The sequence below is a fragment of the Mustela nivalis genome (genome assembly GCF_964662115.1).
Source record: "Mustela nivalis genome assembly, chromosome: X".
Lineage (NCBI taxonomy): Eukaryota > Metazoa > Chordata > Mammalia > Carnivora > Mustelidae > Mustela > Mustela nivalis.
In genome coordinates this window covers 64,433,360-64,446,223 of record NC_139040.1, presented here as the reverse complement: position 1 = coordinate 64,446,223, position 12,864 = coordinate 64,433,360, and the positions used below count along the sequence as shown (strand labels likewise).

General features: G+C 39.0%; 1 protein-coding gene across 1 annotated transcript; it reads left to right on the top strand.

The window, feature by feature from the left end:
* The first annotated feature begins 3,064 nt into the window (after positions 1 to 3,064).
* On the top strand, positions 3,065 to 7,503 carry PBDC1 (polysaccharide biosynthesis domain containing 1). The gene is made up of 6 exons (XM_082716032.1): positions 3,065 to 3,420; positions 3,512 to 3,577; positions 4,821 to 4,880; positions 5,381 to 5,521; positions 6,527 to 6,638; positions 6,960 to 7,503. Exons 1-6 carry the CDS (start codon positions 3,238 to 3,240, stop codon positions 7,214 to 7,216), a joined length of 819 nt encoding a protein of 272 aa, XP_082572158.1. The 5' UTR covers positions 3,065 to 3,237; the 3' UTR covers positions 7,217 to 7,503.
* The last annotated feature ends 5,361 nt before the right edge of the window (positions 7,504 to 12,864 follow it).

The following is a 12,864-nucleotide window of genomic DNA, read 5'->3' as shown; positions in this document are numbered from 1 at the left end:
TTACCCTACACCAAAAGGTCTTTCTGCAATATAGCTCTTAAAGTCCACCAATTCGCTTCTTTTAGGTACTGTCTTTTGTTCCTGGCCCACTCCTCATCCCCTTATTTTAATAGCCAGCTGCCTTGAGTCCATCTGAAACAATAGGTTCGAGTGCAAAGGCCAAACGCTTATTTTGATAGTTCTGCCTGGCCTGGCAATGGGAAAGGCTCTCGATGACAGTTTCATCTCCAGCCGTTTGCGGGTACAGATCTTCCAATCTTGTGAGGACCCCAATTCCTGGTCCGTGAGAGTGTCTAAGGCTGTGAATATTTGAGCAACGAGAAGTTCCCTGATTTAAAAAAAAAAAAAAAAAGTCAAATAATTCTAACACACTATGTGCATGGTGTACATAATTATGAGGTGGGTTTCTTCTTTTAATTTAAAGGCAATTAATGTGCCCAAAGCATTCGATAAAGCGAATTACCTAAGTGCTTTCTCAGGTTAAAGGCCGGTTGTGTTTCTTAAGACCCTATTCCTATTCAGTTGTTATGTACGGATTTGGCCATCATCATGAGCCTACCCTTCCATTTTACTGTTGTCAATTGACCTCCTGGTCAGGCCTCCACATTCACTAACGTCCAGCATCCCTGTGGATGACCTGTCTTACCTTCAAACCTCTGGGTTACATACAGACTGCTATCCTTGCAGATTCATGTCCTCTCCTTTTAGCTGTTCCCTGAAAACGTCCCTCCACCTCCTTTAGATCAGTTCTTCCTTTCCTCTGAGCTGCTCTGCGGGACTTCTAAGACATTCTTCTCAAAACAAGACTTGAGCACATTCCTTCTTGCTCTCAGCTGCCTTCTTGTGTTTCACAGAGAAAACAGAAAGCTTCTGGAGGGAACACCTCCATTTCCTCTTTCTGCTGACTGTCTCCATTCGGTTTCTCTGGAGATACACCCAGCTCACCGTCCAGGACAGTCTTCTCTATAAGGCCAATTCACCAGCCAGCACATTTAAGTCTCTCTCAACCTAAAATAATAATTTAAAAAGTCCCCGAGTTTCCTCAGAAAATTAAAAATAGAATCTTACTTCTTGGTGTAAATCCCAAAGAACCGAAAACGGGGTGTCGAAGTGATATTTTCACACCCATGTTCATAGCAACATTACTCATGATAGCCAAAAGGTGCAAGCAACCCAAATACTCATCGATGGGTGAATGGATAAACAAATAAACACAATGTGGTATATATATATGAATATTATTCAGCCCTAAAAATAAAGGAAATACTCTCACCTGGCAGTAACATGGATGAACCTTGAGAACATTATACCAAGTGAAATAAGCCAGTCGCAGAAAGACAAATACTATATGATCGCATTTGTATGGGGGTATCTAAAATAGTCAAATTCATAGAAACAGAAAGGTGGTCGTTGCCAGGGGTTGAGGGGAGGGGGAAATGGGAAGTGGTTTAATGGGTGTAGTTTTTCTGTTCTGTGAGGTGAACTAATTCTGTCACACAGCAGTCTGGATAAACTTAACACTATTGAACTGTATGCTTAGAAATGGTTGAGAGGGTAAATTTTTCTGTTACATGTATCTCACCACAATTTTTAAAAAGTCCCTGGACCTCGTGTCCCTATCCAGCTTCAACTCTTTGGAAGAGTCCTCTATGGTCATTGCCATCTCTTCTTTAACTTCCACTCTCTTCTCAGCCCACTGCCACCAGACTCCTGCCCTCACCATTCCACTAAAACTGCTCTTGCTAAGGTTGTCCATGACCTCTCGATATTGTGGGCTTTGTGTACTCAACCCAGGATATTGGACACGATTCACCTCCCCCCCCCACCCCGTTTCATTCTTTTTCCCGGCCTTTTTTTCTTCTTCATAAATCGTTCTTTCTTTGGCATGTTGATCTTCATGTCTTCGTAGTTCTTCAGTTTCCTTTGCACAGCTCGATCCAACCTAAAGACATAGCTATCAGATTTACATCTCTGATCAGATGTCCCTCTTACTAGTCCACTCCATCTGTATGTCCCATAGGCTCTTCAAACTCAACTCTTCAAATTCAACTCATCAGCCCTCCTCTTATTTTGGGGGGTTTTGTTTTTGGCTCAATGCTTGCATTCCCAAATCTTATTCTGAAATTTGGGACTCATACTGGAATCGTGTTTATTCTTTTTTTCCCATATCCAATTAGTCATAAAGTTCTATGGATTCTTTTCCCCCTCTTAATTCGCAAAGTCATCTCAACTGCTTTATCCTCAGCTTAGCTTTTAATTCCTATTCATTTCAGTGCCTTTAAATTGGTCTCTGATTCCAAAATTGCTTTCCTGAAATCTGTCTTGTATGTTGTATTTTAATGATCTTCTTAAGACTTAAGCTTAATCTGGAAGCTGTCTACTTGAAGCTCCCTATCAGCTTCCCATTGCTTTTAGGTTAAAGTGTCAAATTTCTAATATTCAGTATAGATAGTTCAACTTTTCCATCAAAATCGTAAATGACTAGGGGCGCCTGGTTTGCTCAGTGGGTTAAAGTCTCTGCCTTTGGCTTGGGTGGTGATCCCAGGGTCTGTGATCCAGCCCACCATAGGGCTCTCTGCTTTGCAGGGAGCTTGCTTCCTCCTCTCTCTCTCTGCCTGCCTCTCTGCCTACTTGTGATCTCTGTCTGTCAAATAAATAAATAAATAAATCTTTTAAAAAAATCGTAAATGACTACACACATACCGCTTTTTTTGGGGCGGGGGTATTTGCTTCAAGGTCCCATGGTGTTTAGTTCTACAGTGCCTTTGTACATGCACTCTCCTCTCCCTGGAGTGTCGTTCCCTGCCTTCGTTGCCTGCTTTTCTGGTTGCCCTTTCTGACTCCGTTTTTGTAACCCTTATTTGTGTTCCCATAGTGCATGATGCTATTTCGAGATGACTACTTTATATGCTATCTCACTGTATGTATTTCTTCCAAAATGGGGACTAAATTCTTCATCCCTCTACTTCATATTCTAGCACCAAGCTTGTTTGTGATTTACTCCTTATTTGGAGTATTGGGGTGTGTGTATGTATTGGTATATGAGCCTGCTTGCAGTAATGTAGAGAGTGAATCCGAATCTCTGCTGGGCACTCAGCGCAGTGGGCACGCGAAAGGTTTTAAACTAAAGCTTTTCGGAAGATCACCACCGATATTAAGGAGCATTAAACTATCTGTGACATCGGAAGCATCCCATATTGTGCAGCAGCGCAACACCTTTGCGCGAGCGCAGGGTGAATGAGGAGGGGCCAGGGACAACTATGGAGGTTGCGCGCAGGCGCACCCGGAAAGAAAGCCTCTCTTATTCGGCCCTCCCCTTCCAACCAGCTGCCGGCCGAGTTTGCAAATAGTCATTTCCGGGAAACAGGCGCTTGCTTTGTGGGGTGCAACATGGAGACGACCAGTGGAACTGCTGAGCCGGTGAGACGCTGCTCTGGGGTCGGGTGGGTGGGGAAGCCGAGAGGGGTCGAGCTTTGAGCACCATCTCTCCCCCTTCTTGTTCCCTTCCCAGGTTTCCGGGGAACTGGCGTCTGTGGCACATGCTCTTTCTCTCCCAGCCGAGTCTTACGGCAACGATGTGAGTATGACTCACCCCCAGCTCCCACTTAAACAGTTAGCTTGGCTTGTCTGTAGGGCCTGCCACGAAACTGTAACCTCCGGATGTCTTCTGTGAACCCTCTCCATGCCCGACAGAAACGGAGGTTTCTCATTCATTTTAACCTTTTTGGTCCACAAACCGAGGACAGATGCCGGTGGAGGTAATTCTCTAACTTTGCTGCAGTAGAACCAACCACCTGAGAAGCTTTTATATTTTCAGTTGTCCAGGTCACAATCTATACCAATTAAATCAAAATATTGGGGGGGGGGGCGGCAGCGGTGAGAGTCAGAAACTGCTATTTTTTAAAGGTTACTGAATGATTTTATTATTCAGTAAAGTGGCACTGAATTATGATATGTCTTGTTTAGATTCTTAAGAAGAAAGCATATGATATTTTTGAGATACAAGACACAGGGACATGAGAATAGTATTAACAGTCAAATAAAAATGTGATTGATGTATGTTAGGTTAGAGTATAAGATCCAAAGGAGTTTAGCTGAAGGAGAAACCCCTAAGAACTGAGACAGCAGTATAGGAAGACTTCACTGAAAAAGTGAATCTCTAACTGAATCCTCCAAGTATAGATGGACACAGGATATGGAGTAAGGCATGGAGGTGAAAATGAAAATGGCTTTGCTGGGGTCAGTGAAATATATCCATCTGGCTAGAGTGGGAGATTTTAATGGAAGAGGTGATAGGTATTTGGGAAGGCTTATTTAATAATCTAGCCTGCTTCACAATACTGATTCAATTTTAAGTGTTATGGATGGGGAATTGGCTATCTTTTTTGGGGGGAGGAATTGGCTATCTTATAACATGTTAGACTATTAAAAGTGAAGGGTATTTCACTTCATTTATCTTACTTTGTTCTCCCAAGGCCTCAGTGATACATGTGAGTATATTGTATCAGTTTTACAATGGTTTAATTGACTCCTGAGAAGGCACTCTATTTACAGCTTTCTGTAGTCTCTCACACTTCACTAGCTGCTGGAAAAAGAACCAGTGGCTTATGCTGTTGATTAGATTGTATAGGCAGCTTCTTTTGGTGGGTAGTTTCCTTCATTAAGGACAAAAGTTTTCTGTTTTCCAAACCTATTAGTCCAGTTTTTATTCTTTGGCGGTAGTGTTATTGACATTACCTAGACATCCACAGACATCTTTAATTTGTTCTCTAGTAGCAGAATTGGGAGATTCTGACCTGACATTCTTCACTCCATTGCAGCCTGATATTGAGATGGCTTGGGCCATGAAAGCAATGCAGCATGCTGAAGTCTACTACAAGGTGAGTTGTCTGTTTTCATTATTAAGCAGAATTAAACATGGAATTGTAGTGTTTGGTTCTCTGCTAATCACTATTCTCAGCAAGTTAAAACACAAAACCTATGTATTTTGGAGATACTTTTTATTACTGTATGATTTTACCCACAGAGAATGAGGGAGTGAAAGTGAATTTTGTTTTGACAATGAGGAGTTGTACTTCTTTGCCCAATGTTCTGCTAACTAGCAAAATGATTCTGTAGTAGGCAATTAATAAATGTTTGATGAATGAATGGACAATTCACAGAGGGCAATAGCCAGGCAGTACTAGTCCCAAAAGGGTTTGAACTGGTAGTATATTATGGCCTTTGAAAACTATGTCATGATTTTATCTGGGACCTCGTCTGCCTGTACTTCCTAATAGCTCTTCTGCCCTTAGAACCATAAAGAATTTTCTGGGGAAGGAGGTATAGAAGTGTAGTAAATTAGAGACTAGTTTCTGTTATGTTGTCTTGTGTCTGGCAGCTGATTTCATCAGTTGACCCACAGTTCCTGAAACTCACCAAAGTGGATGACCAAATCTATTCTGAGTTTCGGGAAAATTTTGAGAAACTCAGGATAGATGTGTTGGATCCAGAAGAGCTCAAATCAGAATCAGCTAAAGAGGTAAGAGTTCTCTCAAATATTGCATAGCATCTCACTAACAATTATTGATTGTGAAAACATTTTTATACATCTAACCTTTTTTCAGTATGTTTTAAGGAAATATGTAAAGAACCAGGGCTTTTATGTAGTTATAATCAACTAATAAGTAAGTTATGAAGTGAAATAAATATTTTTCTGGTATTTGAGTTTTTTATGTACATTGGATGTATTTTTTTCCTTTTTTTTTTTGACTTGGATAATTTATCCCTTCCTACCCAGGCCTTTCAGGGGAGAAGGAGCAAATTTACTTATGTTATGTTAGTAGTTTAGCTTCGATGGAGAGTTGGCAAATTGGCAAAAAAAGTCTTGAATGGAGAATTGGCAAATAGGATATAGAGAGGTGTCTGAATTCTCCGGATTTAAGTTCTCATTATCATGGGCCATGGATACTAGGAGAACTTAGGTTTCCCATTGCTTACCTGATTATCATACTTTTACAGTGTGCTAAAACTCTTATAGTGGGGAAAATACTTCCCTGAGAGTAGGTCCTTGGTTTGTGATATATGTGACCTTTTAACATTGTTACTGTTAACTGTTAACTCTGTTACTGATCTTGGCAAAAGTACTTCTAGCAATGGACTTCTTTCTTAAAATTTAACTTTGTGACCTTGCCACATTCCTGCTGCCTTTGTCTCATTTGTGCTTCAGTGGGGATGAATAACTATTTTGGGCTGAGTTAACCAATAACTTAAAGACAAAACAATATATATAAGAAGTCAAATTTTAATTCTGTAGCCTAGGATTTAAATATTTTGTCAAGTTAAAATATTGTTTGTGTTGAGAAATACCAGTCTAAGGACAATAGATAGCATAGAAACTCAGTGCTATTGAAAGTAGAAATTAGCTCAGTCCTAGTCTCTTTCACTATGGGTACATCGCTTACTGAGGAAGTGGAGTCCCTTCTCCTGGCCTGACTTCACCAGCCTCCTGCATTTGTCAGCTAAGGCATCTTTTTTGCCTTTATAGAACTGGAGGCCATTCTGCTTAAAGTTTGACGGGATTGTAGAAGACTTCAATTATGGTACTTTGTTGCGACTGGATTGTTCCCAGGGCTACACTGAGGAAAACACCATCTTTGGTGAGATTCTTGCCTCTGGAGTGGTTTCTGTATAAGGAAATTGAGGGATCTGGTTTTACTGATGAATTAGTGACATGAATAGTTTGGGGATTATTTTATTTGTTACATATTTAAAGATCATGTTACTTTTCATTGAATAACTATGAGGTAAGATGGTTAAGTATTTTCAGCCTCATTTAACAAGATTAGAATTCCACATCTCTGAAGTTTATGACTGTACTGGAATGCTTTGACTGTTAGTTCAGCTTTGTTAATAGACTTCCAGTAGGTTTAGAAAAGTAACTGTGACTAGGACAATAATCAATTCTATTCACATTTCAGCCCCCAGGATACAATTTTTGGCAATTGAAATTGCTCGGAACCGAGAAGGCTATAACAAAGCAGTTTATACCAGTGTTCATGACAAAGAAGAAGAGAAAGAAGAAGGCAACCATGGAAGAGAGAAAGGAACTGACAGTGGACGGGCAGAAGAGAAAGGAGACATCAGAGAAAGAGAAAAAACAAAAACCAACAAAGGAGAAGAAAAAGAGAAAGGAGCCGACAAAGAAATTAGCAAGAGTGGTGAAACAGCTATGTAAGGTAGACAAGGAATAGCACCCTGGAAGCTATGACCCAATTATGTCTACAGATACTACGATGCTACTTGCACAGACCATGTGGTTAAATGTATCTCTTTGTGCAATTGAAAGACATAAAGAAGTACATCTTTCCAGCCTAATAATCAAGAGCTACTTTTGTTGTTCTCTTGTCTGAACCAGCTTAGAGACCATTAGGGTGTTAGTTGAGCATTTTTTGGTATAATGTTTCTTGGTTCTCACCACTGGTCAAGTAAGAAATTTTACAAATAAATTTCTTTGGGTTCTTATGACTAGATCTATAATTGACTTTTAAAAGATATTTCTAATTATTTGACACTACAGATTTTTTTTCAAGTATATAATCTTTTTGGCATGTCTAACAAAATGATTTTTGCCTATTTTTAAATGCTTATCATTGTTTCCTGCAGTAAAGTTTCCTCAAACCTGTTATGTTGTATGTGGTTTGGGGATTAGAAGTCCCTATGTAAGGGTTAATTCCTGCTATTTGAGTCACTATAGCTTTCTGATTTTCTTTGATATATCTGGCAAATATTTGATGAATATTCTATGGAGATAAGAGCTGGGGCCTGAACCTGTCAGACCAGTGAATGAAGCCCAGTTCACATTAGAAGAGCAGGAAACTGGACCTGCTTCAGTACCTGCTTCTCTTCTGGTACCCAAGTTGTTACCCGAAAGCTAGCAGAAATTAATAATTAAATATAAGGCCTGTTAGAGTTACTTCCCTTTTATAATACTATGAACAAGAGCATACATTTACAGAGTAACATAAAATGAAAATTTTTAAATGATATTTTGTCAGACTCCAATAATAGACCAGTTGATTTTATATGGATGGAGGGGTTTCTTCTCATCTCATGACTTTTAAGAGTGTATGTTTCCATTATCTTTATATATGTATAAAGGTTTGTGCATGTCCCATTAGACCTACTGACCTTGATAGCTAAAACTAGTTAGAAGCAGCCACAATGTTTATAGTGCATACAGTAAATTCTCTTAAAACTCTAACCACAGCATGATCATTTGAGAATGGATTTAGCAGAGCAGAGAAGCGGGAGAAATGAGGCTTTTTCCCCTGGTGGATATAGAAGAAAAATAAAAGTTAAACTTAATTGATGAATTACTTTCTAGGCAAGAGCTGAACTAGAGATACCTATAGCTAGCAGCAGCAGTTATACACAAAGCAAATAGGTTTCTCTATGGATGCTTTTTAGCCAACTCTTAAAAATATTTAAAACATTTGTTAGACTTCTCATTTTATAGAAAATATCCCTTTAAATGAGTAGGAGAGTGTTAAATACTTCGTACTAGACAGACTTAAAAATCAAGAACATCCTTTGCTGTATTGACTTTGTGTAGTTCATACATTCTTTTTTAAAGATTTTATTTACTTATTTGACAGAGAGAGACCGCAAGTAGGCAGAGAGGCAGGCAGAGAGAGAGGGGGAAGCAGGCTCCCCACTGACCAGAGAGCCCAATGCGGGGCTCAATTCCAGGACCCTGAGACCATGACCTGAGCCGAAGGCAGAGGCTTAACCCACTGAGCCACCCAGGCGCCCCCATACATTCTTAAATATCCATGAACATGTGTCCATACTCATTGCCTGAGGAACTAGGGAAGAATAAAGATTACTGGCTGCATACAATTCTGCCTGTGGTAGCCTTTTCCAGATTGCTCACCAGCAAGAAAACTTGCTTAATTACTTCTCTCTGATTTTATGGAGAATAAGAAATAAATCATTGAAAGATTACTTTAAAGTGAGAGGCATCTCTGTCCAAGAACTAGGAAATACAAACTGAGCAAAGGGAGGGGAATAAGAACAAGAACACTTCAGCAGCGTTGTAAAGCTAGGAATCCAAGACCATATCCAAGGTCAATGGGGAGAGTGGGCAGAATTCTCAAGGTGGCCTCAAGATTTCCACCCTTGGCATACATGCTCTGTATAATTCCCTATTCCCTCCTGTTGGTGTGGGCAAGCCTTGTGAATATGAGGGGATTCTGTTCGTTCATTTAAGTTATAACCTTTTAATTTTGAGTTAATAAAAATGGAGATTATCCTGGGTGGGTATGGCCTAATCAGGTGAATCCCTAAGTGGGAAAAGCAGCAGCAGATGTTCACCTGTTGGCCTTAAAAAAGCAAAAAGCTGTGTTACTCAAGGGGGCCATTTGGCAAGGACCTCAGGGTAGCCGCTGAGAGCTGAGAATGCTCCCAGGCTGAGAGCCAGCAAAAAATGGGGATTTAACTCTAGTTGGAAGGAACTAAATTCTACCAATAACCAGCAAGTTTGGAAGAGGACTTAAAAAAGTCTTAGATGAGCTTACAGGCCTGGCTGATACCATGATTTTGGTCCTGTGAGACCCCGAGCAGAGGACCAAGTTAAGCTATATCTGGACTCTTGACCCATAGGACTCTGAGATGGTAATGGGTATTGTGTTAAGCTACTAATTACATGGTAATTTGTTACGGAGCAGTAGAAAATGGCTACAGACTCTGGTACTGGAAGTGGAGTGCTGCTGTATCAAGTACCTAAAATGTGGGAGTGGTTTTAGAATCAGGCGGTAGGTGAAGACTAGAAGAATTTTGAGGACCATGATAGGGAAAACATAAATTGCCTTAAACAGGCTGTCAGTAGTAATATGGACTTTAAGGATGCTGTAGGTGAAGGCTCAAAAGTAAGGAACGTGCTGTTGGAAACTAGAAGAAAGGGAATCCTCTTAGTAGGTGGTAGCATTATGGTTAGAGGCCTGGAAGTTTGGGATTTGAGTCTTTGCTCTAAATTATTTGGGAGATGTTATCAAGCCAGGCTTGACATAGTATGTAACATCTGTGATTTATTCAGAATGTGGTACCATTATTTATCTTCATGACATCTTTTGGAGGCAGGGAAAGGGCACAGACTAATTTTGGCATTTACAGAAGGGAAAATTGCAGTCATTTTGAAGTTTTAGGCCACTGAATTTGTGGTAATTTGTTACAACAACAATAGGAAACCAATAAAGAAGGCATACTGAGCCCTGTTTAAAGGTAGAGACATTTACTACACTGTCATTATTTACTTTGAAACTATAGTTTAAACAAAGATCTTGTGCCAGATAATTGAGACATGAACTGTACCCAAAGCAAGCTTCAATGATTCTAAACCATTTTGAACTTATTCTTCTAAGGAATTCCTGTAGCTGAATCTGTGTGTTAGGTGCCATTAATATAATTGGGAATTCTCTGAGTTTACTTAAAGGTAGCAGTACAGGGCTTAGTAATGAGTATGTGCTCATGTGAAGCTTACAGTAGTATTAATAAAACTCGACAGTAACTTCATCAATTATTTGGACTTTAGACAAAATATTTTTCTGGACAGGTGTATTTTATCATTGATGTTGTTTAAAATTGTCAGAGCATGGTGATAATTCAAACAGGCCAGATTTTTGTTGGTTTTATCACTGTTTTAAAATTTTCTACAGATTATACAGTTCTTTTTTTAAAATTTAATTTTATATTTTCAGTGCTAAGATTCATTGTTAATGTACCACACCCATTGCTCCATGTAATACAGTTATTTTTGCTTGCACACAATGTGGATGATTCTCACTATCCCACATTGGTACACAATTGCTTTCATACATATTCTTACTCAGATACATAGTCAATATCTTGGGGCACCTGGGTGGCTCAATTGATTAAGCGTCTGCCTTCAGCTTGGGTCATGATCCCAGGGTCCTGGTACTGAGTCCAGCCTCAGGCTCCCTGCTCAGCGGAGAGTCTGCTTCTCCCCCTCCTTTCTGCTTGTGCTTTCTCATGCCATCTCCATCTCTCTCAAATGAAATATTTTAAAAATTGTCAGTATCTTAATTGATGATTCACAATTAAGGCATGCACGTATGTTATGTGAATGGCCATTTCCCCATGCCTACATGTTTTTAATCTAGAATTATAGAAGCTTTACAGATGGATATCAACATGATGGTGGTCTCTCAAATTGTACTACTTTCACATGATGACCATTTATATGACTGGCTAGCTTTAAATTTTCCCTACTCAGGATTTCTCTGATATCCGCAATATAAACTGCATTTTTGGGGCACCTGGTTGGCTCAGTTGATTAAGTGGCTAACTTGATTTCTATCAGGTCATGATCTTAGGGTCCTGGGATTGAGCCCCAAGTCAGGATCTGCATTCAGTGGGGAGTCTGGGGATTCTCTCTCTCTCTCTACCCTACCCCCCACTTACACTCTCTCTAAAATAAATAAATATATCTTTAAAAATATATATATATTTATTGCATTTTCTTTAAGTCAGTATGTTTTCATTTTATAAAAATTGAGATTGAATTGGGATGCCTAGCTGACTCAGTGAAGCATGCAACTCTTTTTTAAAAAAGATTTTATTTATTTGACAGAGATCATAAGTAGGCAGAGAGGCAGGCAGAGAGAGGGGGTAAAGCAGACTCCCCACTGATCAGGGAGCCCGATGTGGGGTTCGATCCAGGTACCCTGAGATCATGACCTGAGCCGAAGGCAGAGGCTTTAACCCCCTGAGCCACCCAGGTGCCCCAAGCATGCAACTCTTGACCTTACAGATTTGAGTTCAAGTCCCACATTTCTCATTGTGGTGGCCTCAGGCCCAGAGTAGTGTAGGTGTAATTTGGAAGCCTGATGAATGAGAAGGAAATGAAAGGTGAAAGAAGAAGAATAAGTGAGAGACATTACCAAAATTTTTAATGAGAATGATAGAGAAAAAATGGTTACGACCTATATATATATAGATCTATATATACGCATATATGTGTGTGTGTATATATATCTATACATACACATAGATCTATATATACACATATGTATATAGATTTATATATACACATACATATGTATATATCTATATCTACATATACATATGTATATGTATACACATACATATATACACATACATATGTGTATATATAGATCTATATACATATGTGTATATATAGATATCTATATGTGTAGATGTGTGTATATATATGTGTATATATAGATCTATATATATCTATGTGCATATCTATATATGTGTGTGTATATATATAGATATATCTCTATATATATACCCACATTGGGTATAAAGCTTACTTTAAAAAAATTGATATTGAATCATAAAGTAATTTGCCCTCCATCACATAAGTGTGGTATTAGGATTCAGATCCATATCTTTTGGTTATGAATCTTATGGTTTTTCCAGAATCCCACTCTAGATTCAGCTTCTTGCCAGAATAGAGACAAGTAATTTGAGTAAGGAATCAAACCATTTAATAATCATAGGCAAGAGCATTCTAGTGTGGAGTGATGTACTGAGGTAGTTTAAGCTCCTCAAATATTTGTAATTTCTCTTTGTCTTTTTCCTTCTTATCTCTGCAAAAGATTTCTTGTTGCATATGCAACTCAGACTTGTTTAAAAAACATTACAGTGTAATCATTATAGTGTATCACTGAATGTTCAGTTTCAAAATTATATTTAAATTTAAATTAAATTTCATTTAATTTCTTCACCTTTCTTATGAACTGAGATTTGGCTGATACATTCCTGCAAGTGTTTTTTTTTTTTTAAGATTTTATTTATTTATTTACTAGAGAGAGAAAGAGCGCACAAGAGGGGGAGTGG